The sequence below is a fragment of the Antechinus flavipes genome, chromosome 3 (genome assembly GCF_016432865.1).
Source record: "Antechinus flavipes isolate AdamAnt ecotype Samford, QLD, Australia chromosome 3, AdamAnt_v2, whole genome shotgun sequence".
Lineage (NCBI taxonomy): Eukaryota > Metazoa > Chordata > Mammalia > Dasyuromorphia > Dasyuridae > Antechinus > Antechinus flavipes.
In genome coordinates, this window is record NC_067400.1 from 470797085 (window position 1) to 470822823 (window position 25739).

Consider the following 25739-nt stretch of genomic DNA (forward strand, 5'->3'; position numbering starts at 1 on the left):
CATTGGAGATCAGCTCTAGCACTTTCTCATTATTCGAAGGCATTAGGCTTGGAATATCTTTTAGGAACCTTTTCGCAACAACCTTTACAAGTGGATTTCATCCCCAGTCCTCATTTCATGGTATTCCAGGAAAGTTATAGAGGAAATAGAGTCAAGGAAAGAAAAAGTCAATAAATTTCATCAATTATAAGATTTCAAGCCTGATTCAAAGAAGATTTCTTATAATAAGTGAGTATTAAAGAGTTTTGAGGAAGGATTTGTAACTTTCTAGATTAGCGATTGCTAGCAGCAAGCCAAAAGAATAGAATAGGTGGGGGAAAGCCCTTTCCCTTTCTTTGCCTTCCCTTCCTTTCCTTCTACTGCCTACCTTATCAGAATATTATGAAGATTAGATAAGATGGTGTGTGTGAAATGCTTTCAAACCATAAAACCCAACATAAATGTAAACTATTTTTGGTTATTCACTAGTCAGAGGGAGAGAGAATAGAGGGTAAAGCAATTGGAAATGTGACTGAAAGCCTTACAGGTCAAGAGAAACACTTAATTAAAAAAAATAACTGTGAAAGGATAGGGGAGAGTTCAAGATGGGACTAAGGGTCCCAGCCACAAAAGAGGAAGTTAGCATGCAATTTTTTCTAAGGGACATTGATCCTCTGATCTAAGTCTGGCTGCCCCTGTGCCAAATAACTGAGCAGAGGCTACCAGGGCAATGGGAGTTAAGGAGCTTCTTTTACTGGGAAGAAGGAAATAAACATTTATTTCTCACCTATTATAAGGCAAGCACTTGGCATGTTTTACAAATAGTATCTCAGTACCTTGCCTGGAAGGAATGTTATTATTATCCCCTTTTTTACAGCTGAAGATGCTGAGGCAGATAGAGATTAAATACCCTACCTAGTGCCACAGAGCTAGTAAACAAAAGTCAAATTTGAATTCAGATCTTAACTTGTTCCACCTAGCTGCAGGAAAGGAACAATCAGAAATTGCCTCTCCCCGACAAAAATCAAGAGCCAGTTTTTTGGATGAGGCAAAGGAAACCTTTGGGAAGCTTATAACTAAATGACACTGGCCCAAATCAAAAAATAGAATTTTTCAAAGCACCTACTCCATAATGAATCCTGTATGAACATGGGAAGATATAGCCAAAAAGTGTAGGAGGGAAAAAAAAAAAAAAACTAGGACAAAATATAGTTATTATCCTCATTGAACTTCCAATAGAGGGGTAGCATAAAATCATATGATTAAAATAATATATTTAAGAATGTTTATAAGTTAGGATATAAACTAATTGCAAATCAATACTTAGAAAATGTTCTTTTTTATTCTGTTTTTAGAAGAATGGGTAAATACAAATAGTCATATAAATAAATAAAGATTAATGGATAATATCTATAATTTATATAGTGTTTTATAAACTTTAAAGCACTATATAAATGACAAATATTATTTGATCTTTCCAACAACCCCAGGAAGTAGATGTAGTTAAATTATTCCCATTTTACAAATAAAGAAACTTAACTGGAAGAAGTTATGTGACTTTTCTAGATAACATGCAGGTAACAGCTTATCTAAAATTTAAACTTATCAGGAGTCAGGAAGATTCCAAGTACACTTTGCCCCCTAGCTGCCTCAGTAACTACTTGCACTGTATAATCCATTAGAGTGATTCTGTTCTTTACTATTAAAGGATTATAATTAAAGAGAATGGTAAACACTGTGTATGTACATCTGAATTGGTCATTTTGTTCTTAATCTGTGTAATCAGATTGTTTAAATCATCTCTCCAAGTACTAGTACTGAAATCTTTACCTGTAAAGAAGATGCTAAACAACAATTTCAAAGTTCTCAGGGTGAAAAATGTTTTCTACCTTCAGAGAAAGAACTAATGAACTCTGTGTACAGATTAAAGTATAGGATCCCCCCCCCCCACTTTCTTTGTTTCTCTTGCTTATTTTTTTATTTTTTATTTTTTTTTGCAACATGGCTAATATGAAAAATTGTACATTGGGTAGTGTATTGCTTGCCCTCTGAATGGGTGGAAGAGAAGCTGGAAATAGGGAGAGAAATTGGAATTGACAATTTGAAAAATAAATGTTAAATTAAAAAATAGTAATACAGGGGGTGCTAAACACTAAGGAATATACTACAACATTACCTGCTTTCTGTAGCAAACAGGTGGAGATGTTTACCAAGAAGTTTTAAGAAATACAAATGTCAGAAATAATTTTTATGCCATCAACATAAGGGTTCTAGGGCAAGATAGAAGTATCAGAAAAAGAAATGATTTTAAAACATCAATGAGGGATGATATAAACTATTTGCAAAAACTTGGAACAAGTGAGTGATCAGTGTAGAGTTAGATATAATTTGAAAATAAAAATTATTTTTGAGATGTGATAGATTGGATGAAAAAAAGGAGAAGGAAGGACATTATGGATATTATCTTATCTCAGTTAGATATTATCTCATTTGAAGCAAGTTGATTGCATAGTGGATAGAGTGCTGAATCCTGGAGCCAGAAAGACCTGAATTCAAATTCAGCCTCAGACTTACTGAATATGCGACCCTGAACAAATCATGTAACTTCTGTCTGTTTCAGGTTATAGTAAAATGGAGATAATAATAGAATCTGCTTCACAAAGTTGATATGAACAAATGAGATGATATTTGTAAAACACTTAACATTGTGTTCTGCACATAGTGAGTATTATATAAATGCTTCCAAAATGGACTCCTCAGTCACACTCTCTAAAAAATCTTGTCAATGGGAAAGGGAGCAGAAGAGAACAAGTCACTGAAGGAGTCAGAAGCCCAATTTGCCAGAACTCCATGCTACTGAATAATTAGCAAGATGATTGGCAATGGACTAGAGGACCTGACAAAGGGTCTCTGACCATCACGGGAAGGTAGCTGTATCTAATAAATGAGATAATATATTTAAAGTATTTGGCAAACCCTAAAATATTATAAAAATGCTATCATCATCATCATTATTTATGACAATAGGCAATAAGAAGTTATTCTTGGTTCTTGAGAAAGATAGCAGCCTGCAGAAACTGGTCTTTGAGCCAAGTTTTTTTCTGGTGGATTTTATATGAAATGGAAGAAAGCAAGGGCAAATGTAGAGAGACAAGCTGGAACTATTATATCAAACTATTACATTCCTCTTACATGGAGGGAAAAGGGCCTGAGTTAGAGGATTTCCAAAAGATAAAGCATTTTTTTTTTTATTTTTATGGCAATATGTGGCCTGGAAAAGAAAATTTTAAGAAAGAATTTGGAAAAAACATTGGAGCAGCTAGGTAGATAGAGCACTGGCACTAGAGTCAAGAGAACCTGAATTCCACCGAGGCTCAGAAACTTAAATAACAATGTAGTTGGGCCTACCATTTAATAGCCAAGGCTGAATGATCCCATTCTTTCTCATTCTTGTTCATAAGAAGGGAGTGTACTATAGAAAAAAGCTCTTAATCCACCATCAAAGGCCCTGTGTTCCAATTCTGCCTCTGATATTGTAATGTGAAAGAATAAACTTAGATGATCTCTAAAGTCCCTTTCAGCTCTTTAAATGCATTCTGGACATTTATTTTATATGAATTTGTTGCCTCCCTTCTTACAATATAAACTCTTTTCCAAGTAGGGATTGTTTCATTCTATGTAATTGTATGTACTATGCCTGCACATAAATGCTTACTGACATAAAAGAAATGCTTAATAATATGCTTGTTGCTTGATTGATTCTATAATGATTAGTCAGAGGTGGCTATCAAAAGGAAGAATTCCTCATTTGTTAGGATGTGGGGTGAAATGATCTCCAAAGGCCCTTCAAACTGGAACATTCTGTGATCCTAGGGCAAACAAAAAGGAAAAGAAGAGCTGGATCCAAGAGATATTTTGTATAAATAGTTGGCAGGACTTTGTGATGTTTCAGATTGAAAAGAAAATGGCAGAAGAATCTATTTCATGCCATCTTTGCCTTCAACTTGCTTTATTATAGCCTCACTGTGATAAACCTCAGTAGCCCTCTCTCTTCATCTTCCCCAAACCTTACAAGAAAGGTTTGACAGCAACAAGTGACCCTAAAGGCTTAGCATATTATTAGATATTTGCTTGGCTTGAATTCCAACTCTCCAAGGGCAGGGATTATGGCTTGGGTTTTTTGTATTCCACAGAGGACTGCGCCTCATCTTTCATGTAATAAAGTCTTGGATGTCTGAGGAGAGGAGGGGAAGAGGAGGAGATCAGGCACCTAAAAGGATCTCTTCTCACTTGTGCAAGAATGTCTTTGTATGTCTCCTGGCAAGACAAAGCTACGCTCTCATATTATGACTCTTTGGGCACTGCCAGTTCTTGGAGCGATGCCATCCTAGAAGAAGCAGATTGGCAAAAGAAAGGGGTACTGCAATGCCCACAGGCCCAGGGCACTCCCTTACCTGATGCCAAATGTGCAGCTTGCCTCCAAGCTGGCCCAGACAGAGTCATGCCCTGGTGCGACCTCCCCTTGTCTTCTGATGGATGGCCTTTCATCTGTCACACAGACACCCTCTGAAAGTCCCCATTTGTATCCTTGTAGATGCTAATCTCCTTAATGTACTGAGTTGAGCTTATCTCCCTCAGAGGCCTCTGGTTATTTATGTATTTCTGTCACTGACTCATTGAATCTATTTTCTTTTGCTTCCAATCATCTTTTATTGAGATAACTGAGAGGATAGAGCAGGTCCATAATGACCCTGGTTTATTGGCTCATTATAAGACACCTCTCTAACAAAGCATAATTGTTGGACAGACTGGCAGAGGAGGCAGAAGGCAATGTGTTTCTGCCAGAAAGTATATGGGAAGTGGGGGAGGGTTATAGTAGTTTCTCTCTAAGCACAGGGGCTCTTAATCCAGGGTATCTGAATGGATTTTAAGAAATCCATAAACTTGAATGGGAAAAAAAAATCATTTTTATTTTTACTTACTTCTAACTAAAATGTATCATTTTCTCCAATTATTATTATAGACATTTTATTCTGATAAGTCTATTCTATAGATTTCACCAGATTGTCAAAGAAAACCATGGTCCAAAAATGATTGAGATGCCTTATTCTAGTGTAAGCCCACAATGTATGTCCAAAGACTCCCAGCTCTTATTTGCCATCTCTCTCCTCTTTTTTTTTTCTTCTTCCCTCAACATTTTTCTCTGTCTCATTTCCTTCTTTCTTGATTTCCTTCTCCCTGCTCTTTTTTCTCTTACCTTCCTCCTTTTCTTCCATCTCCAGTTCCTAGTCAGCCGCTCTGAATTCCTGGCAGCCAGTAAAAGGGTGGAAAAAATTGTTCCCTTTTCCTCCATTTTCTGCAGCATGAAATCAGCATTTTATATCTTAACAAGAATTGGTAAGGGCAAGGGGAACTTGATTAAGCCCAGCAGCTTCCTATCTTTTCAGACATTTAGCAGCCTGGATCTTTTCTTCCATTCAAATATTTCATAAAGGTTCGGCACAGTTTAAAAATAGAATATAGAAGTCTTTCTCTGAATCATGATGGTTGTGAGTTTAGCCATTCCATACCCATTTCACAGGTCATAAACCTGAGTTAAGAAAAGAGCTAATGGCTTTGTTTTGTTTTTGTTGTTGTTGTTGTTGTTTTTAATATCAGATTTAAATGAAAAAGCAGGAAGCAGCCCTTAGGATTCTTGACTCTTAGAATATCCCCTAAAGCCTAAAAATATACCATGACCTTTAGTACAGATTTAGACTGAAAAATGCACTGGAATGAATTCCAGACAATCAGGCTTCTAAGTAAGAGCTCTGCCACTAATGAGCTGTGTGACTATATTCAAATAATTTAACCTTCCTTAGCCTGTTTCCTCATCTATGCAAATGAGTTATAGCCGGGATGCCTCTTTTTCTCTGATAGACAAACTGAGATTCAGACTTGAAGAGTCCTCCTAAAAGTTATCTAGATGGATCATGTTAGCTTCTCCCCAAAGAATCTGGGCTGCTGCTTCACTCTTAGGTCTAATCTCAGTATTTATGATTTCTTTACAAGGAACCAAACTAACCACACCTCAGAACAAATAGCAAACTTACTACATAGAAAGGACAAGTACCAGAGTGCAAAGACAGTCTGAACTTGACTCTCTGGTATCTCTACTTTCCCTGGAAACCTATATCTTGGTTCCTCAATTAGAGCCCTATTCAGGGAGCAGGTAACAATCCCTCCCTCTTCTTCTCCAGCCAAGTGATAAAAAAATCAAGACTGCTAGAGAGTCAGTCCCACCTTCTACATAGCCCTTGACTCACTGTGCTAGGAAAAGGCAAGGTCTAGGTCTGCTATTGCATATCAGAGCTTTTGCCTTTTCACTCTTCAGGATCAATTTCTTTAGTTACTGGCTTGAACTAGGAGCTGTCCAGCTTGATTTGAAATTGTATAACTCCCAGCACTCTGCCTGCTATAGTGTGGCAGAGTAGAGAGAGTAGTGAATTTGGAATTAGGAAGAACTAGGAAAAACAAAAAATTAAAATTTCAGAATTCTAAATAACTATAATCCTGTGACTTTATAAGTGCAAGGCAACATGGAATAATGGTTGGAGTGTTGGACTTGTACTCAAGAAGACCTGGGTCCTGAGCATGAGAATTAACTTTTGTGTGCCTGTTTATGCAAAATGGACTCCTTGATCTCTAAAATTCCTTTTAAAGCTTAGCACAAAGTATGCACTTAGTAAAAACTTCTTGAGTAGACTTAAATTGACTTTCAGCTAAAAATCCATGAACATATGATGCAGCATTTCCCTACTAGTACCTTGAAAGGTTCTACCTCTAGCATGGTCTGAACTATTTTCTCTTAGTCAGGAAACTTCTCAACTATCTATTAGTTTCTGTTCTATTACTGTCACTCTACCCTGCCTTTAGTGGCTCTCAGAAAAGTGTGCGACAACTTTTACAATGAGATAACTAAAATCAATATTACCTCTTAGCTATCTCACACATTTCCTGTTGTGCAAATTTCTGCTAAATTCCAGTTTTAACCCACTGTCCCCACCCTTTCTTCTAGCCAAATTAAGGCAGTTGAATTCCATTCAGTTTTTTCCTTATCTCAGGATATTTGTTTCCCAAGTAATCAGTATTGCAGCTTTTTAAAACTGGGGAAAAACACCCTAACTCTCCTCCCCTGGCTATTCCAGGTTCCATCATTGCCTATAATTAGAAATTAGCTATAGAAATTACCCTTCAAAAAAGGAATGGAAAAACTGAAATAGTTGGAAGATACTGCTTTCAGCCTATTAAAAAGGAAAAATCCAAAATCCCCGTTACAAAGGGGATGGACTAAGTGATTTCTAAAGTCCCTTCAAGCTCTGACCTTCCACAGTTTTGGTATTATAGAGCTATAGTGCTCTCTGAGTGATGAATCCTCAATAAAATTCACCCAACACTTGCTAAGTGCCCACTAGTACAAGGGACTACTCTGATCACTGGGGATACAGAGAAAAACAAAATGTCTCTGCCTTCAAAGAGTTTGTATTCTACACAATAAATCCTATTGACTGGCAAAGAAACAAAGAGGTTCTCCAGTACAGGAAGGGAAGACTCTCAACTACTCCTACAGAATTTTCCAGTTCTCCTTTTGTCACATAAGGCTCCTAGGAAAAGGGCATAACAGATGACAGTGATAAAATTCCACATTCCAGAGGGAAGCCATGTAGGCCAGTTATTTACTGCTAGGTGCCCAGGCTCTGTCCCACTGATATAAATGCCACAAATAAAACACACTCCCAGCTCAGCAAGCAGCATCTATCTTTCTTGGGGTGATGCTTGGTAGTTTGGGGCATAAATCCAAATCCCTGCCCACTGGGGGGAATAAACATCTTCCATCCAGATGGATTGGTATTCTTGGAGGTTCCTTCTCGTGGGGAATCTCAAAACATCTGGCTGGTGCAGTCTCTGTATTATGACCCAGTAGGACTTCTTCCCTCCAAGTAAGAAAGGAAACCTGTGACCCAGCCTGAGGCTACTGCCAAGACCCCCAGTAAAGTACTCATTTGTTTGGCTAAATGCAGTTTGTTTTTAATTACTTGTGGCAAATGCCCATAGTACATTTTAAGAGCAATGAAGCATTGTTTTTAGGAGATTGTATGCACATGCATATGTGTACATATACAAATGCATGCACATACACAAACAAATACACAAAAATGCATGCATACATATATGTATATGCACATACATACATATATATCCACAATCCAATATTTGCTGGAAGTAAAATCAGCCTGCAAAATAATTTTAGTCTGTTTCCAGCAACATTGAACAAAATTTTATTAAATAAATGTCATATATAAATCTTAATTTTAGAGATTTTAGGGTAGGGAAGGTATAGGGGAGGCAAGGACATTTTAAAAATTAAGATTTTATTTCTACTCACATGGAATTTAGAGTTTAGTATACTAATTTATGCACTAATCATCATGATATAATAATAATAAGCTAATATTTATATAGCTATTTAAGGTTTGCAAAGAGCTTTTCATATATTGCTCTTTGTAACAAACTTATATACTAGGTTCTATTATTGTCCCCATTTTACAGATGAAGAAATTAAGTTTGAAAGAAGGTAAGGGACTTGACCAAAGTTACAAAGCTTTGAAGCAGGGTTTGAACTCACATCATCTTTCTACTAGGCCATCTTCCTTTACTAAAAAAAAAAAAAAAAAATGACATTAGAGATATACTGGAAGTAGAATTTTGTGTATGCTGTAATTCTAGGCTTGAAGTAATAAAGATCTGAGTTCAAATCCTGCCTCTAAAAGTTTTTGTCTTGTTCTATGATCCCAGGCAAGTTACTTTGTCTGTTTCTGTGTTTGTTCTAATTTAGCAGTATCTCTGAGAAAACCTCAACTAGGATCAACGTTTTGGACACAACTGAAACTACTAAATGAGAACAAAGGATGATATATACAAGATTGGTATCTGTGGGACCAAAGAATCAGGGAATTAGTGTGGGAGAAAGCACTTGTTTAGTTGTCTTCTTCCCTAAGAATGTTTGGATTCTTCCTGGAGAATGTTAGAAAGTGTAAAGGCCTGGAGCAGAAATCACTTTGGAAACCAGGATTTCAGTGGTTCAAAGCTAAACCCAATTTTTGAGAGGGTGTTTGGGCATTGTTGATGTTACCTGAGGCATTCTGATAGTAAGATAAAGAATCTGGGGGCAATAGAAGAACTGGGTATAGACTAAAAGCTAATTGTTAAGTCTGGATTGAGGGACAGATCAGAGAAACCAAAGCTCAGTCTTCCTCCATTTCCTAATCTGTGTAAAATCAGTATAATAATACCATCTATTTCCTAAAGTAGTTGTATGCATAAAATGAGATACTGTTTGTAAAGTGCTTTGCAAACTTTAAAGCATTTATATAAATACTAGCTATAATAAAGATGGAGCAGCTAGTAGATAGAGTGCTGGATTTGGAGTCAAGAAAACTCATCTTTCTAAGTTCATATCAGGTCGCAGCCACTTACTAGTTGTGTGTTCCTGAGCAAATCATTTCAGCCTGTCTTTCTCCATTTCTTCTTCTGTAAAATGAGCTCATGAGGAAATGACAAACAACTCCAGTCTCTGTCAAAAAATCCCAAATGGGATCAAAAAGAGTTGGACATGACTGAAAAGTGGCTGAAGTACAATAATATTGAAGATGAGAAGAAGAGTAATTATCTCCAAACCATGTCACACAGCGTCATTCACCTGAAGATAGACTCTCTTCTTGGCTGGCTAAGCATCTACATGTTCAGAAGTTTTCCCAAGTACATGGAAAAAACAACTTGCTGGTACTATTCATTAAAACACATGCCAAACCTCAGGCCCACTACCTCAGCGAAAACAGTCCCCAAGCCTGGCAAAGCTTTTTACTAGATTTAAATTGGAGATACTCAACACATAGGCAGCAAGTCAGTCCTTGTGTTTTCCCAGTCTAGAATTTATAGAGGAGGACAAAATGTGGAAAAGGAAGATGGCTCTAGAATCTTTACAGCTGCTAGCAATGAATGACTTGAAAAACCTGCAAACCTTCAAGAGTAAAACATTCCATTGAGGCCTTCAGTCTTTGAGTGGGTCCATATGAATTATTGGGAAGAAGGTGGTAAGGGTAGTATGTTGATCCTCTCAGAATTCTTCATTACTTGTAGTTTCAAAAAATAAAATGCCTTTTATTTATATTGAAGTGCCCAATTCATCCATGCTACCAGTTTTTTTAGGTCTTTGTTTAATATTATATAATTATTACTGCCTCTTTTTTTTTTTTTTTTTTTTTTTTTAATTGCTGAAGCAATGGGGCTGACTTGCCCAGGGTCACACAACCAGGAAGTGTTAAGTGTCTGAGCCTGGATTTGGACTCAGATTCTCCTGACTTCAGGGCTGGTGCTCTAACCACTGAGCCACCTAGCTGCCCCACCATCTCTGTTTTTAAAAAAGCTTTTCTACTCAGTGAAAAAGTCAGAAGTCATGCATATCTTTTGTGAATAAATTTGTTCTTATATAGGTTTTAAGCATTAATGGATGTGAACATTTTTTCTTCAAAAAGTTCTTGAACCATATGTATAGAACATCCATTATGTAGCATATGTATAGAACATGCCTTATGTATCTTTATACATGATTTTAGTCTCTATAAAGTTTTGGTTTATTTCCTAATAACCTACTGTTCCTTATCCCACTGTTTCCCTAATGTTCTCTAGGATCCAGTCATTGATCTACCTGATGTTCCACAGTCTCTCATCTCTACGCCTTTCCCCTTGCTATTTGCTATACTGGGAATGTTTTTTGACCTTCTGTACAAAGTCTTTCTTCATCCAATCTCCCTCTAACCCCTACCATCTACTTATTAATTTTCACAAAGATTAGCTTCTATTTAATTTCTGTTAGCCTTGTATGAACATATATATGGATATGTTATCTCCTTATTTGAGTCTAAGTTTCTTAAGATCACAAACTGTTTTGTTCTTGTCTTTGTATTCTCAACATCTGGCATAGTGTCTGACATAAAGAAGATATTTAATAGATGCTTTTTGATTGATTGACGATTCTTGCCTTCCGCCCCCAACTACTAGAGGATTTACCCATTTTATTTTTCTTTCTAGAAGGTCAAGGCTTTGTGAGTGAGGATGAGTATCTGGAGATCTCTGGCATTACCCGGGACCAGTCTGGGGAATACGAATGCAGCGCCTTGAATGATGTTGCTGCCCCAGATGTGCGGAAAGTAAAAATCACCGTGAACTGTGAGTTGTCCTTCAAGGCTTGCTCAGAAAGTGTGTGTGTGTGTGTGTGTGTGTGTGTGTGTGTGTTGTGTATATTGGGGTAAAATGGGCAAAAAATGGGAAAGAGGAGCAAAGGAAGAAGGAGTCTCATCCTATCCAACTTATTGAATAATTCAGGATAGTATCTTTAGTCAAATATTCTGTCAAGGTGCATACACTCATATTTAGCTCTGCCTTCATTTTCTCTTGAAATCAGATTGGCTTTTGTAACTCCTACTGAGCTTTCAGGGTTTTTTTTTTTTTTTCTTGCATCTGGGGTAATGTGTTACATTCCTCCCTTGCATGCCTTATAAAAGCTATACAAGTTTGGTAAGAATTTATAAAATAGATACTAATGTAAGTGTAATACTGATAATTGGGAAATTGTTCTTCAGGGTGCTAGATTCAAAAGATATCTGTAGGAAATTTATTTGTTTCATGGAAGTGCTTCATTAGCAACTATTTTATGATCTAACTATTTACTTTGCAGATCCTCCCTATATCTCGAATGCCAAGAACACCGGCGTGTCACTGGGTCAGAAAGGCATTCTCAGATGTGAAGCTTCTGCTGTCCCTCTGGCTGAATTCCAGTGGTTCAAGGAGGAAACCAGGTACTCAGAAACAGGAGATTGGGGTTCTCTGACACTGAGCAGATAGATGAAGACATCTTTTTTGATTACTAGTGGGGGTAATGAGAGAGGAAAGTATAGAGAAAACAAAAATGTTCTTACTGTTGGCATTTCCCACAAATGCATTCCCTTGTCAAGTTGGAAAGAATTTGCTGGAATTTATGTGTTAGAATAGTTTTTTCACATGCTGTATTATATGACTTTGTTCATATCTTTTATCCTGTACAAATATCCCTATCTCTAGACAGGAATGCCCCTAAGATCTAGATTTGAATTGTCTCTGATATTTCATTTTGTGGCTTTGGACAAATCATGTAATCTACTTGGTCTACAATCAGTCAGTCATTTGGCTTTTTGCCAAATAATTAATTCACTGTGCCAATGGGTTCTGAAAATGCAAAAATAATTAAAGAGCATGCCCCACCCCAAACAAAGCAGTTCCTCCTCTCAAGGAGTTTACAGTCTAAAAAGGGAGAAAACATGCAAAGGACTATGTACACAGAAAAGAGATACTTAAATTGGAAGTAGTCTCAGAAGGAAGATAGGAACATTAAGGCGAACTGGGAGAGGCTTCTTGCAAAAGGTCAGATTTTGGCTAAGATTTTAAGGAGATCAGGGAAATTAGGATAGATGGATAAGAAGAAAGAATGTTCTTCACAACAGAGATAAATAATAAAAATGCTCAGAAATGGGATACTCTGGAAATGGAGTGTTATGTGTGAGGAATATCAAGGATGCTATTATCACTTGATCTCACAGCATATATTGCTGGGAGTAAGGTGTAAGAAGACTGGAAAGGTAAAAAGGGATGAAGTTAAGAAGAGCTTCATAAGCTAAAGAGCAGATTTATATTTCATTCTAAAGTTAACAGAGAGAAACTGAAGTTGATTGAATGGGGGAAGGTGGTGTTTGACATGGTCAGAATTGATCTTTAGGAAGAAAAATTTGATAGCTGAGTGGAGAATAGATTGTAGTGGGTAGAAACTTGAAGCAAGGAGATCAATCAACCATCAGGTTATTGCAATAGTCAAGGCATTATGCACAGTTAGCAGGTATGTCCTGGCTAAATATCTAATAAAGGAGACAGAAAATGATTGGTAAGACAGGTAAGAAGAGAACCAGGAGAAAACAGTGTCCCCACAACCTGCAAAGAAAACAGTATCAAGGAGAATTTTTTTTTAACCAGTTTCAAAGGAGGCAGAGAAATCTAAAATTATGAGGATTGAGAAAAGGCTATTAGTTTTGTTAATGAAAATATTATTGACTTTGGAGAAAGCAGACTGCAAAAGTTAGACTTCAAAGATTAAGAAAAGAATGAAAAAAGGGACAGCTAGATAGCACAGTGAATAGAGCACCAGCCCTGAAATCGGGAGGACCTTAGTTCAAATGTGATCTCAGATACTTAATACTTCTTAGTTGTGTGGCCCTGGGCAAGTCACTTAACCCCAATTGCTTCAGGGGAAAAAAAAAGAATGAAAAGAGACCAAGGGAAAGAATAGACTATGAAAAGTTTTCTCAAAGAGGTAAGACCCAAATTAGAGAAGACATACATATGAGATAATAACTAGCAGGAGTAGATTAAAAAAGGGAGATTTTCATATGTGAAAGCAGAAGGAAGTTAGCCAAAAGAAAGAATCAGTTTAAGATTAATGAGAAAGTAAGGAGGATAGAGGAGGTAATCTGACAGAGTAGAAGTATTAAAAAAAATAAATAGATAAAGATTCAGGTACAGGGGTTTTCCTTGGCAAAGAGATGGGTCAACTCTTCATATCAAATGGGTGAAGGTATTCAAGTGACTTTGAAGTGACAGAAGTCATTTGTGTAATGTGAGATGAGGAACAGAAGAGAAGAGCTCTGAAATGGCTTAATTTTTTTTAATGAGATATGATACAACTTTCTTAACTGATGGTCAAAGATAGGGGAAATTCGGGATGTTTAAAGAGAAATTAAAAGGTAGGAAAAAAACACTCCATTAAGTGAAATTCTTCAGAGTTGGGAAAGTTAGAAGAAGAATTGCCTTGCCATAGTGAGGACCCATTTGGGATTACATAACAAAAGTATTGCTCAATTGGAAGGTTTAATGAATTTCTTTAGCTTTATTTTCCAGCACCTGAGAGTAGGAATGAAGGCAGTTAATGGTAGGATAAATCTAAGGGATGAGCTTTGATAGAATAAAGAGACTCAACTGGTTCAGCAAGGGGTCAAGATGGAAGAGGAAGAAAAGCATAGTCAGGGCAGAAGTGATGGTTAAGGAAAGAACTGAGGGATAGGAGGTTTAGAAATTTCATTTTGGATGATGAGAAAAGATTGGAGTTGCAAGGCATAGAAAGAAGTAGAATGTTAATAGACTAAAACTTAAATTTGTAAAACTAGATCTGATTAAAACAATTAGATCTGAAACATACGTAGATGATGGTAAGTAAGATCAAGAGTATGACTATTTCTGTGTATAGCTATAATAAGATGATAGAAAGGATTATAAAAAATTAGTAAACTGAGGAATTAAGAAGTTAGGACATTTAAGTCAGTGTAAATACACATGATGAAATCCCCCAGCATGAACAGAGTTTGGGAGGAGAGGAAAATGTAGATCTAGGAATTGAAGTTTTTAGTAAGGAAGGAGAATATGTTGGAGACCTATAGAAAATAGTCACCAGAATATTGATTTGAGGATAAATATGGATTGAATGATTCTCAAAGGAGGAGAGGTTACTAAGTGATGGTAGAAGAGGGAGTGCCTGGAAATACCAATAAAGAGCAAGGAGTAACAATGCTAGAAAAGATAGTTGGGAAAAATGTCACCAAGAGGGAGCAGGTCTTAATGAGTACAATAAAGATAGAAAGAGTGAGAAAGGTAAAGGCTTAAGATTAAAAGTCAGTTTGTTACCTTTAGAACAGATTTTATAGAGAGTAGAATGGAAAGATTGGGTAGTTTTAGAGTCAAATGTTGAGGAAGAGAATGAAGTTGAGGAAGATGGGAATAAGGGTTTGGAGAATAGGATTTGAACAATGGCAAATGGGTGCCTAGAAGTACTGAGATGGAATAGGTTTGCTGGGGTAGAAGTGTGCTAATCATTGAAGAATGAGTTTTGGTAGGTTCATGCATAGGAATTTGGCCTTGGGTAAAGTTTTCTCAGGGTTTAGACAGCTTTCTGTGGAAAGGGATTAGGAGGGGACAGACCATGGAGGATGCTCAGTAGAGCTGCAGATGTCCAGAAAGGCCACCTGGAGTACAATGGAATGGCTGCTTGGAGAGACAGGCTTAGACAAGCAAGCCATTTTTGGTGGTTCTGACAACTGGTGGAAGGAGATTAGCAAATATCCTCTGAAACTTATCCCTATTCTAGATCCCTGATCCCAGGATTACTTTTGACTATTTTTTCTTTTTTGCTCCTGATGGTAGTAATGATGATTGCTTGAAAGTAGGGAGATGGGGAGGAGGAACAAGGGGACCTTATATAGGAGGAAGTCCCTGAGGTAGGATGACCACATGAGTATTTTGAAGGTGGTATAAAAACACCTATAGCTCAGCATTTTTCTACTTGATTTCTTACCATGTCTTACAGAATCAGATAGATAGTGTCTCCCTCTCATTTCAGGTTAGCCACTGGCCTGGATGGAGTAAGAATCGAGAATAAAGGTCGCATGTCCACACTGACTTTCTTCAATGTTTCAGAAAAGGATTATGGGAACTACACTTGTGTGGCAACAAACAAGCTTGGGAATACAAATGCCAGCATTACATTGTATGGTGAGTTCAGAAAATGTCTTTGTCTGTGATGAGAAAGAAACAGAGACAGAGACAGAGATAGAGACAAAGAGACAAAGACAGAGCAAGAGTGAGAGAGACAGAAACAGAGAGAGAAAAAGAGACAGAGACAGAGAGGGAGGGAGGGAGGAAGAGAGAGAGAGAGAGAGAGAGAGAGAGAGAGAGAGAGAGAGAGAGAGAGAGAGAGAAACAGACAGAGAGAGAGAGAGAGAGACAGAGACAGAGACAGAGACAGAGACAGAAACAGAGAGAGGGAGACAGAGGCAGAGAAACAGAGAGAGGGAGAGAGAGACAGAGACAGAGAGATGGAGAGACAGAGAGAGACAGAGAAGCGGAGAGAGGGAGGGAGGGAGGGAGAGAGAGAGACAGAGACAGAGAGATGGAGAGAGAGAGATAGAGACAGAGAAGCGGAGAGAGGAAGGGAGGGAGAGACAGAAACAGAGACAGAGAGATAGAGACAGAGAGAGAGAGAGAGAGAGAGAGAGAGAGAGAGAGAGAGAGAGAGAGAGATACTTTGCATGGCCTGTGCCCCAAAAGCATAGAAATGATGAAATCTCCCCTTTCCCTACTCTCCCTCAGGATACTGTGATGTTAATAAGATGAATAAGCTCCTTCAATTCCTTTGGAAAATGGTTCCTATCTAACTGCTCTCACTATAGGGCACGCACCCAGTTTGTTAACATTCCTCTGATTGTCATAGGAGAAAAGAAATTAAGCCAACCTTATTGGTGTCTGACTTGCTGAAATGTAGACAGTTATTATGATTGAGAGTTCAAATGCAGTACCATGGAGAGGTCAAGGGATGTGGTCCCTCTGGCCACAATATTCAATGCTTCTAGTGAGTTTTGTTTTCAGTTTTTAAGACAACTTACTACTGTCATTTTTATTCTCAATCCACTGAAATAAACAGAGCAGAAACCTGAGTGTTGTTTCATTCTCTCTCCCCTTTCAAAGATCTAATTATTCCCTGAAAGGACTATTTTCTAATGTGTAGGGATCTGTGCTCCCAAGCCATGAAACCTTCTCTGAAACCCATCACAGCTGTTCCTACTTTCCCAAACATCTCATGCCCATTCCTTTGTGATTATGTCCCCTCAGCTTCTCATTTCATGTGCCATAGGTCCCAGGGTGAGGAATATGTCTGTCACATAGAACTTGTTTGTTTGTTTGTTTATCTGCTGAGGTATGGTAAGAGGGAAACATCTGATGCATAGAGCGAAGAGGACATCAACTTCCCATGCTCACCTTGGACCCCTGAGCAAGCTTTCAGCATTGACCTTAGTTAAACTTTGTCCATCAACCATCTCAAATTTGTGATCTATGTCTTTTGTTTCCTCTCTGCATTGTGTGTGCATTGTGCTGTGTGTGTCTTAGAAATAAGCCCACCATCAGCAGTGGCAGGTGGGTACAGCATGTTCCTTTCTTCATGTGCCTGCCTTTGTGCTGATGCTTTTGAATCTAAGCCTACTTCAGAGACCCCCTTGCCTGCTCCACCCCCCCTCACTGATCTCTCTCCAAGGGATAGACTTCAAGGGTCTCAGATTGTACAGCATGGAAACAATCACTTAAAATGCAGAGACTTTGCCATGCACACATTGAAGATATTATTATCACTTGCCTTTCAAAAATAAATTGCAAGTAGGTTATATTTTTGGTGATGTGACCACCCTCTTATTTGTGTACAAGACAAAATCAAAGGGTAGGGAGGGGGATCAAATGGGAGCCCAAAGCAAATGAATGCCTTGTGTTGACCTGCAAAGATAGTGCATTGAATCTAGTGTGGCTTCTCCTTGGAGACAGAGATGTTCAAAGCCTTATTATGAAAAAGCTGCCTTTTCAAAGTGAAGGCTCAGTTGGAATTGGCCTATATTCAGGATTTGATTTCTTCCAATAAGCACAGGAGTTACTGCCCAGAAGATAAGCAAGGCTGGGTACTTTAGTACATAGCTGAACCCTAGATCCAAGTCTAGAAAAGAATCCTGCATCTAGCTTGGGAGGTGTGAGAACTGAGTGGTTCAGGATTGTAGCCATCATGTCTGTCCACTCCTTTGAAATTGGGTACAGGCAAGGATTCTCTACCATCACCAACCATGTACGTTCACCATTCAGCCCCACTATCACAATTGTCATCCTGTTTTTACCCCTATGAGGTATCCTGATAAAATAGAAATAGAATAGGGCTGCAAGTTAGGAAACCTGGGTTGGATCCACTGATCAGCTTTGAGATAATTTTTTTAAATTACTTAATGGAAGAACACTTGAATATGGAGTGAAAAGACCTGTATTCAAATCACAGCTTTGTACTGATTTGTTGTGTTTGTTGGGAAAGTGATTTAGCATCTCTAAGGATACCAAGAGGCACGAAACATTAATACTTGCTGTTAATGCTTTTAGAAAGCCAACAGACATTTATTAAGCACTTACTATGTGTTAACACAGATATATATGTGTGTGTGTGTGTGTGTGTGTGTGTGTGTGTGTGTAGATCTGTATATGACAAATTGGAAATAGTCAATAAAGGGAATCCACTAGAATTAAGGGAGAATCTAGAAAGACTAGTTGGATAAAGTAGATTTTAGCTGGAATTTGAAGGAAACCAAGGAATCCAAGAAGTAGAAATGAAGAAGAAAAGTATTTCAGACATGGAAAATGGCCAATAAACATTATTGGAACTGAGAGATGAAGTTTCTTGTTCAAGAAACATCAAGAAAAGCAGTGTCACTGGGTAGCAGAGAACATGGGTAGGAGGGAGTTATAAATTATAAGAAAATTGAAAAGGTTGGGAGAGTTGCAAGGTGTAAGAAAACTGAAAATATTTGGGGGTGGAGGGAAGGTTATGCAGGACTTTGAACACCAAAGAAAGGATTTTATATTTGATCCTAGAGATGAGAGGGAGTCGCTAGAATTTTTTTTGAGTATGAGGGTGACATGGTCAGATCTGTACTTTAGAAAGATCACTTTGTCAGCTGAGTAAAGGACAGACAGTAGTGAGGAGAGTTGTGGCAGGCATACCAATTGGCAGGCCACTGCAATAGGCTGGATGTAAAGAAATGGGAGTCTGTCTTAGGGTGGAAGCAATATCAGAGGAGAGAATATTGTAAGGATCAAATTAAATGGTGTCATAGTCTTTAACTGAAAAGCGTTATGAATATTACAAGTATCAATCTGATCATATTTTCTATGCCTCCTTTTCCAGTTTGGAGAATGTAAATAATAGTAACTTTCCTACTTTTCATAATGATAATGAGGAATAAAATATCTTCTAAAATTTTGGAAAAAGGGAAAAATCACTTAATAAATGCACGGTATTTGACTTCCTACTAATATGTTCATTGCTGTTATTTTCAGGATTGTTCCTTGATAGGCTAAAATTCTGGTAGAATGGAAAAATTAGATCATTATGGAAGAACTGACAGTCTGAAAAGTGTGGGATTTGAGAAATGTCTAGACCAACAGTAATAAAGGTAGCGATAGATGATGGTAGTGGGAAAGTGATTAATTCTGACTAGGAGATTAATCCATTTCTAGTACATTTCAAAAATTCCACACCTTTTCTCTTAGCAGGTAGCTTGGTGGCACAGTGGATAGAGTGCCAGGCCTGGAATCAAAAAACCCTAAGTTTAAATATGGCCTCAGACACTTACTAGCTGTGTGACCCTGGGCTAGCCACTAAACCCTGTTTTCCTCAATTTCCTCATCTGTCAAAATGAGTTGGAGAAGAAAATGAGAATCTACTCACTATCTTTGTCTAGAAAACTCCACATGTTGTCACAGAGTCAGACATGACTGAAATGACTAAACTGAACTGAAATAACAATACCTAAGTCCAGTTGCCCAATCCATTGGCTTCTAACCTAAAGGTATTATTATACCATTTTACAAATCAAGAAACTAAAATTAAGGGAGATTTGGTTGTCCCTAGGCTCCTCACCTATCCTATTATTTCCTACGCTGAATCCACTTCAGATATCGAGCAATTTCTTCTCATCTCATAGCTTTAAAGGTGTATGTTTCTAAGATGAAAAGCATGGGAAGAATAAGATAAGGGAAACTGACTTCAGGGGTCCTCAAATTTTTTAAATAGGGGGCCAGTTCACTGTCCCTCAGACTGTTGGAGGACCGGACTATAGTATTTGTTTTGTGGGCCTTTAAATAAAGAAACTTCATAGCCCTGGGTGAGGGGGATAAACATCCTCAGCTGCTGCATCTGGCCCACAGGCCGTAGTTTGAGGACCCCTGTAAACCCATAACCTTTCACTTGCAAAAGTATGTCAGTTGCCAAGGCTGTCAGGGAGAACCATATTCCAAAAGGTTTTTGCATTTTATTAGGCAGAATAGGCAACTCAAATTCCCACCTGGTACCCTGGCACCCTGACACCACATCCGGTCACTCTGCAGCAAGGTTTCAGTTTGTCCAACGCAGTCTTTGTCCACTCGGGCTGAGCTGGATGACCACGGCTCTACGTCACAGCGAAGCTACGTGGCAGTCTCTGCCATAGAGAAGGCCTCGCAACTCTGCCCAGAGAGGGCCAAGCAAGAGGGCTTCTTGACTTGATTACATCAGGCACTGTGGAGAGCAGGATGAGCCTAATGAGGCATATAAATGCTGGGATTACTTGAGCTGGCAGGGGCGAAGCACAGGGAAAAAAAGCAAACAAAGCCGGGAAACAGGAGGAGATGTGGCAGTGAGGAAAACAGATTTCTCACATTTTATCTGTGAAATTGGAGCGACATAAATTAGTTGCATTAAGGAATTAAGTGTCAGGAATGGGGTAATTCACCAGAATGTTAGAACTGCAAGTGAAAATGGTATGCTTTGGTGCAAGTGGGCATCCAGAGTCTTCCTGGAAGTATTAGGCTGCCCACAGCAGCCATGATTGCAGTTTTTGCTCCTGCTACCCGTCGTGGCAGCCAGAGAAGGGAGGTGGCTCTATTGTATTTCACCGTTGTGTTCCTGTCTCCATACCCAGAATGCTCATTGTCTAGGAACCCCTCCAAATCAAATCTCACTGGTTCAGAGTTTCTATAGACCACTCTTCCCCATTGCCAACCCTTCTCTAATCTTACTCCCAGATGAGCCCCTGCTTCCTACATCCCAGGCAAGAAAGCACTAGTGACTTACTTGATTTCTCTCAGTTTTCTTAAAATAGCTTCAGTTAAAATAGGGTTTTTTGGTCTGGGACATTTGAATTTTGAGACAACAGCGAAAAGAGAGATAATTTCAACTAATTGGTTTCTTTGGTGATCAGGTGTACTTTTAATGTTTTTTTTTATAAAAAATTTAATTTATATAATAATAATATATTATGTAATATATAATAATTAAAATATTGTAATATTTTAAAATATATTATTATGAGAAATGATACATAAACTTCAGTAGACTGACTGAGGGGTTCATTACACAAATAAGGTTAAGAATCCCGACTCAGAGAACATTTTAAATGAATACCTTGGCTCCATTCCTTCAAGGAGCCCCATGGGACTGATGAATTTGATCAAGAGGATTTTAAACATTCTTTCTACACTGGTATGTCCTCTATGATAAGGTTGCCATGTTCCAATATTGGATTTCACTTAAGTCTCTCTGAGCCTTAGTTTCCTCATCCATAAAGTGAGTATGTCTAATTAAATGACTTAAATGTCCACTTACTACTTTAAAATTTTGAAGGGGAATCAGAAAACCTGCGTTTACTACCACTTGTGACAGGTCTCTTAACCTTTCTGAACCTTTTTAGTATAATATGGAGACATAGTTCCTATCAGCTCTATGAGAAAGAACTTCGTAAACTTACAATGCTATGCAAATGCAAGCAGCTTTTATTATTCAGGGTTTAGTATAGTTTCTGTTACACAGTCAGGATAGTCCTGTGATTTCATTGCTTTATGCAATTCCTTTGTGAGGAAACTCCCTTAACTAAAGCAGGCTGGCACCATCTTTATGATCTACAATCTTAAGGTCTTGTTTAGAGTAATGAAAGGTTATGTTACTTGTCTAAGATCACTTAGCCAATCTTTATCTACTACACTGTCCTTCCTCTTACTTGGTAAATTTAAAAGGTATTTAATAAATTTTTGGATTTATTGATAATCCAGGAAACAATCTTCCTTATTCTTCCATCTTTTCTGTAATTTGAGCCTGCCCGCTATTCAAGAGAAAACCAAAAGATAATCAGATTTCTGATCTCAGGGCCTCCCCTACAACTTGGGGTGCTATTTCTCTGATCTTTTCCTCAGCACTTCAGCCTTCACCAGGCCCAAAATATAATCAATTTTTGGGTCTCAATTTTTCCAAATAATTGAGGAGACATCAAACTTTCCAGTTCATAATTTAGGAGGAGGCTCATCATAAGATTTCTTTCCTGCAGAAGCATCCCATCAAAGGCTGCACATATTTGTCCATTTCCTGCTGATAACGTGTATGGTGTTTAAAAAAAAAAAATCCACAATTTAGGTCCAGGTGGGAGGGAATGAGTCAGAGAGAAATACCATTGCTTTTGGCTGATGGCAGCAGTGTAATCACTTGTATTTTCCCCAACCTGCAAAAAGTCAACATATTAGAAAAAATATGCAGACATTTCACATTTCATTTCTGATGAGTTTCCTTGTTGTCCCCTCTCCCTCCCCTCCCCTCTCTGAATCATTGACATCTGGTTATTAGTCTAGGCATTTAGAGTTCCAACACTTACACATGGCACTTGGGAAGGGAGGGAGGGCATGCTGATGTCAGCATAGGCACAAGAGCTTACGGGAAGGCAAAGACTAAAGTCTTGTTTCTTTCAAACTTATGATGAGCCAACAGAATCAAATTAACTTCTGATGCCCACTTCTTAAGCTTTCTTCTTTGTGGAATGAACCAACTGGAGAAAATTAAAGAATACAAACAAAGATGGCGTCTTTTTTCTTTTTTCTTTTTTTTGCTTCTTCATACAGAAATACTAATTGCACTACAAAGCTTGGCCAGGCTTGCTTGTAATACAACACAGAACCATGTTTCTGCTGTAATTAAGAACAATAGAGAGAAAGTTCCTTTTGAAGGGGAATGATTCGCCTTCATCAGCTGGCACTGCAGAAAATAGGTTTATGTTCCACCAACAAGTACCATACACATGTTGTCTAATTAGATTTCTTTGCTCCTCTTTTTTAATCATTAAGACATCATTATTCTTTTGGTTCCTCATTAGGAAGGTCAGACAGTTCACATCTGTACTTAAAGACTACCTAGAAATTTCCTGAAGAAATTCCTCTCTTTTTTTTTTTTTTTGAAATGACAGTTCATTGAGTGTTCTCTTATAGCATAAGTTAGACTTTCTCAGGCTAATGTAGGCCTTGCCTCTCTGACTTGCCACTCCTTTGCAATCTCTGTCATAGACAGCCTATCGTTGCAGAAGAAATATACCATATTTCCAAGTAGCATGGAGGAAAAGCATTTGTTACACTTTTTACTTTATTTACCTCTTGCAAGGTACATAAGGTTTTAATATCATAAATGACAGAATATCATCCCTGAGTTTACTTTGTTTCCTAAAATTCATGCTAGCTTTTTTATTTGGTTCTTAACACCTGCTTCTCAAGAGACTCATCAGTTATCTCTTGAATATATTAGTAAATTGTTGAATTTAGGATAGCTACACCTAAAGTTTGAAGTTTCATTCTACAGCTATCATAGTTGCCTAGTCTGATTTTTTTTTAAACCTCATCTAAATTCAGGCTTTAAAAGACCTAATATTTTATTTAATTCAGTTTATCTAATCTATCTATAGATTTAATTCAAATTTACCTAATACTGAAAAAATGTACAAAATACTTTCATCACAAATAATCCTTTGGGGATATAATTCAAATAGGATATAATATGTATATAGACTTAGACTATATTAGAATGTCACCAAATACAGTACTTTTCTTGCTATTTCACAGCTGCTTTCTGAAGTCACAGAGGGAAGTAGTAGAGAGTTTTCTTTTGTTGTTTTTGCTATTGTTTACTTGTTTGTTTTGAGTATTAAACAATTCCTGTGACTTTCTCAGATAGGGATCCTGCAGGAGGGATTTCCTCTACTAGTGCCTGAAACCCTGAGAATTAAATATAGTTATACACAGCCAATATGTGTCAGAAATAGTACTTTAATCTTCTTGATAAAAAGATCAACTCTTTATCTATAATGCCACACTCTTCTTCCATGTGTATGAGTATTATTCTTCCTATTTTGGATTCAGGAAAGTTGCAGCTCAGAAAAGAAAGATGATTTGACCAGAGCTAAAAAGATCTAGCACTGAGATAGTAATCTAGGTCTTATCATGTTGTCAACTATCTTTCCCCTTCTGCTAACTTGCATCAAAGAATAACTTATATTGTTTAGTGTTTGCCAAGTGCATTTTTCCTAATGACTCTTAGAAGTCCAACTTTTTTCCTCCCTTTCAAATGAAAAGTTAGAGAAATTTGAGTTCAGACAGAAGAAATGTTTCATGTCTGAGACTTAGAGAAAGCCCAGTGGTATTTCTACTCTCCACAGTTATCCTAAAAAGGATAGGAGAGGCCATATTTCATCAGCCATGAAGAAGTTCCATGTTATACTTATTAGTCATAGTTATCCAGTCTGATTTTAAATAATAAATTTATTTTTAAAAATTAAAACTTTTAAAATCAGATTTTAAAAGACCTAGTATTTTAATTCAGTTTAATCTACCTATAGATTCAAATCAAATTTATCTAATGCTGAAAAATGTACAAAGCACTTTCCTCAAAAATACTCCTGGGCATGATTCTTTTTCTATCTCATCATCTACAGAATAAAGGTTCATCATTTAGCTGAAGAATTCTCCTTCTGTCTAATATGAACTGACCTTAAAAATTGACTGGTAATTTGATACCATCTTGGGATATTCTCTGTCCTGTGGTCATTTCTGTCCTATCATCTCCTCCCCTTTTTGATGCTAAAGAGTGATTTAATCTTCTTAATCTCTTTGTCTTTCAGGTTATCTTTAGTCTTTCATAGTCAATCCCATGGCTTCTCATAATCATTTGATCTTTTCCTTCTCAAGATTGTCAGCTTCTGGCATAGAACAGATTCAGCAAAGGATGGGATTTATTTCTGGCATTGGAAAAAGATAAGGAGGGAGGAATGAGAATTGGGGAAAGAGTATGAATCAGTGTCCTCACTTTCAATTTTTACCTGAAAGATATTTAATTAAGGCTGATGTGTGTAACAGCCATTCTAATTCACTTGAATCAGTGTTAACCAGGCATGTAGAAAGATTCCCTAAGCGAGGCACTTGCCTGGTCTTGGTCGAAGAGTTGGATGCTCAGAATATGCTTTCTAAAAGAGATGGGATTTCCCAAGAAAGGTTTTTCAGTGTCTAGTGTCAAGCCTGACCTGGCGCCAGATGGACCAGCTGGTCTTTGCATTGGATGCATACTCATGCTTGTTTTTTAGAAGTTGTTTCAGGGTTGTCTTTAAATAACAGGAACTTCTGGGAAAGTTTTTATTTAATCTCCAAATCTCACACCTTGATTCCATAGATTAAAAAAGGGGTTTTTTAAATTTCTTTTTACATTTTTAAATTCTCACTTCAGTCACGGGTTAGGATATATGATCATAGATTTAGAGCTGGAAATGTATCCAAACACCTTATTTTACAGGTAAGGAAATTGAGAAAAAAAGAGCCAAAATTTGATCTCAAGTCCTTTGACTCCAAATGTATCACACTATCCACTATACATCCTTCCTTTGAAAATACAATGCCCTCCTGTTACAGTAGCACAAATGAAAATATGAGGAATATGTAGCTTAGGCATTCAAAATAAATGTGGGAGGTAGATTATAGTATAGTTAGAGTGCACAGTTCTTGGTCCACAGTTAACACTAAATAAATTCTTATTGACTGACTGATGTATTGCTACATCCAAAGATCAGTCATTTATTGGTCCATGACACCTTGTAGACAAGTCTCTAAAAGGAGTATCCCAAGCCTTGGCTTGGCAATATAGTTGCCACTCTTCATCTTTTAACTTACAAGTCTCTTATATTGTCATTCAGACATCCATAAATAAGGGAACAGGAGGAAGGGGGCCTTTC

At 37.6% G+C, this 25739-nt stretch overlaps 1 protein-coding gene across 3 annotated transcripts in view; it reads left to right on the forward strand.

Annotated features, from left to right (window-relative positions):
- OPCML (opioid binding protein/cell adhesion molecule like) overlaps positions 1-25739 on the forward strand; it is a 1494059-nt gene that overhangs the window by 1453327 nt on the left and 14993 nt on the right. For 2 of the 3 annotated variants that reach the window (XM_051986652.1, XM_051986650.1), the window contains 3 exons: positions 11110-11247; positions 11756-11876; positions 15494-15645. In XM_051986652.1, coding sequence (XP_051842612.1) covers positions 11110-11247; positions 11756-11876; positions 15494-15645 — 411 coding nt within the window. The remainder of the gene's footprint in view (positions 1-11109; positions 11248-11755; positions 11877-15493; positions 15646-25739) is intronic. The other variant, XM_051986651.1, reaches the window with a different exon arrangement.